The sequence below is a fragment of the Verticillium alfalfae genome, genomic scaffold, assembly GCF_000150825.1.
Source record: "Verticillium alfalfae VaMs.102 supercont1.1 genomic scaffold, whole genome shotgun sequence".
Lineage (NCBI taxonomy): Eukaryota > Fungi > Ascomycota > Sordariomycetes > Glomerellales > Plectosphaerellaceae > Verticillium > Verticillium alfalfae.
The window spans coordinates 3,459,980-3,462,408 of NW_003315038.1; the positions used below are offsets into that span (position 1 = coordinate 3,459,980).

At 58.1% G+C, this 2,429-nt stretch overlaps 2 protein-coding genes across 2 annotated transcripts in view; both read left to right on the forward strand.

The window, feature by feature from the left end:
• VDBG_01041 (transcriptional regulator involved in cell cycle regulation) overlaps positions 1-1,252 on the forward strand; it is a gene marked incomplete at both ends in the record, with an annotated part of 2,051 nt that extends 799 nt beyond the window's left edge. The window contains 4 exons of the mRNA XM_003009312.1: positions 206-414; positions 467-670; positions 720-861; positions 924-1,252. Coding sequence (XP_003009358.1) covers positions 206-414; positions 467-670; positions 720-861; positions 924-986 — 618 coding nt within the window. The remainder of the gene's footprint in view (positions 1-205; positions 415-466; positions 671-719; positions 862-923) is intronic.
• A 538-nt stretch (positions 1,253-1,790) lies between these two features.
• Positions 1,791-2,222, forward strand: VDBG_01042 (conserved hypothetical protein; the record flags this gene model as incomplete). Its single annotated transcript, XM_003009313.1, has 1 exon — positions 1,791-2,222. One exon carries the CDS (start codon positions 1,791-1,793, stop codon positions 2,220-2,222), a length of 432 nt encoding a protein of 143 aa, XP_003009359.1.
• Positions 2,223-2,429: the final 207 nt, after the last annotated feature.

Below are 2,429 nucleotides of genomic sequence, written 5' to 3' on the forward strand. Positions count from 1 at the left end.
CCGGGCCTGCCGGGCAACCGGTCTGTTGAACCCCTCTCGGCCAACAACAGAAGCTCAAGACGCCCCAGTCGCCGCCGCAGGGCAGCGGCTACCACTGCTGGATCGGGAGATGAAGGAAAGGAAAAGCTAGCCTGGGGTGTGGGCATGTCCGCAGCCAACGGGCCTCGCCGTCTCAAGGATGCGAGCAACTCGCACAACTTGGCAGGACTCGGCGCGGCAGCGCATTACAGCAAGGCCCAGAGAGACGGAGGACGGAGAGGCTTCCGACGCGCAGGACCCGTTAGCTGGCATGGCCCCTATCGACAAGTTTGGAATCAAGGGCCTACGAACCATGATGAACAACAACCCAAGCTACGCTGCGTTGATGCATGGCATGGATCCCAATGACCTAGGGCTCAACGTGAACTCGCCAGAGTAAGCAACCACGTTCTGATGTTCATTGTTGAGTTCCACTGACGCGTGGCAGGCTCATCTCCACGCAACAATACTCGCTGTTCGACGACACACCGCCACGGCCTGTGGTGCCCAGTCACCGGCTGCCTGAGTGCTATCAGGTCACGAACGTGCAGCCGATAGAGACCAAGATTCAAAGTTTCAACGAAGAGACGCTGTTCTGGATCTTCTATAGCTGCCCCCAGGATGTGAAGCAGCAGCTCGCCGCATTTGAACTGTGCGTAAAACCCCTCTTTAACTAACAAAGCGTTGCTGACCTGGGGTAGGCACTCTCGCAACTGGAGGTGGCACAAGAAGCTGCACATCTGGCTGACAAAGGACGAAACCATGACGCCTCAAACGATCAGTCCTACCCATGAGCAAGGCTACTACGTCATCTGGGATATCCGCAACTGGCGGAAAGAGCGGGTGCGTCTTCAAACCTTTTGACTCGATGAAGCCGACCAGAATGAGACTGACACATGGTACAGAGAGAGTTGACCTTGCATTACGAGGATCTGGAGACCTCGTTGGGAAGGCCACCGGCGGCGTAAATGGCGTTCAGGACATTGCTATACCCTCGGACAAGCAGATGCAGACTCGGAGAAGTCACATGTGGCCTGGGTTGACATTTTTTTCGGTTCTCGACGGCATGGGAGCTGTACTCGTATCCTCAGGGACTTGGGCGCTGCTTGCTTCAGGGGCGAAGCTGGTATGGCAGAGGGGGGCAAAGGATCGCCTGGTTGGTTTTGCAAGTCGTATTGCTACTGTCGGTACACGAATGCATCATTACCATGCTGGCCATTGGCTGGTGACGGAATCGCATTCTCATTTGATCCCAGGACTGTCGTAGACATTTACAAGTGGTGATATTTCTGGTCGTGTGAGCCATGTATGATGCCAAGACGCATGATTGGGGAGGGGGGAGGGGGCCGATGAGGGGACTGGAAGATTCCGACTCAGTTTCCGCAACTGGCGGCGGGCTTACCCCAACTTGGGTGAAGTGACCATCTCCACAATCAACCCTGCTACCTGTGTGCTACCTTACTCTCTTTAAATTCATCAACAGAGCGAGTGGCTTTTCGCGCATCGCTCATCGGCTGTTCGACTTTTTGAATACACCGAGTCGATTTGAATCGCGGCGCAGAAGCAAGAAACGCCGGCTGCAATCATAACCCGACAGCGAGCACGAGACAACACCCAGCGTGGTGGTGACGTGGTCTCTCTCTCTCTCTCTCTCTCTCTCTCTCTCACGCACGCGCCCGTGCTGCTGCAGCCAAACTCTCCGAATTGCGACCCATCACCATCCCAGTCACAGGTATCCTGCCCTCCGACGGGGCAGCACACGAACAGGCACCATGGTCAAAGACGACAGCCAAACGATTTCGGTCCCGTACCTCCTCGTCCTCCTCGTCCTCGCAGCCGCCATCCTCCGCCTCCTCTTCTTCTCGAACTCGTCAGGCGACACCCCGCCCGCGGGTCGGCACAACCCGCTCAACGTCCTGCGGGCGCGCGAGACGGCCGTCGAGCGCATACAGCAAATGTTCCCCCAGGTCGAGCGACGGACCATCCTGTGGGACCTGCAGCGCAACGGAGGCAACGTGCAGACGACGAGCGAGAGGATCCTGGCCGGACGCATCGAGACGGTGAGCTCCTCCGTCTTCCTCTTCTTTCTTTCTTGTCTTCTTTGCCGGCTTCCTTCTCTTTACTGCTCGAAGAGCTACGGCGTAGACACTGCATACGCATCAGACATCAGGGTGAGGGGTGAAGCCGAGAATGTTCCGCGCTAACATTTGTGCCATAGCCTCCCATCACCTTCCAGCCCCCCCCTCCCGCCGGCGCGCCGGCCACGGGCTCCGGCAGCACGAACGCCGCAGCGGCGGCGCTGAAGCAGGCGGGCAAGCCGATGCAGCCGGATCTCATCACGCGCTACAAGCTGGAGGGCAAGATCGGGGCGGCCGAGGAGGAGCAGAAGAGGCAGCAGACCGGACGGGGAA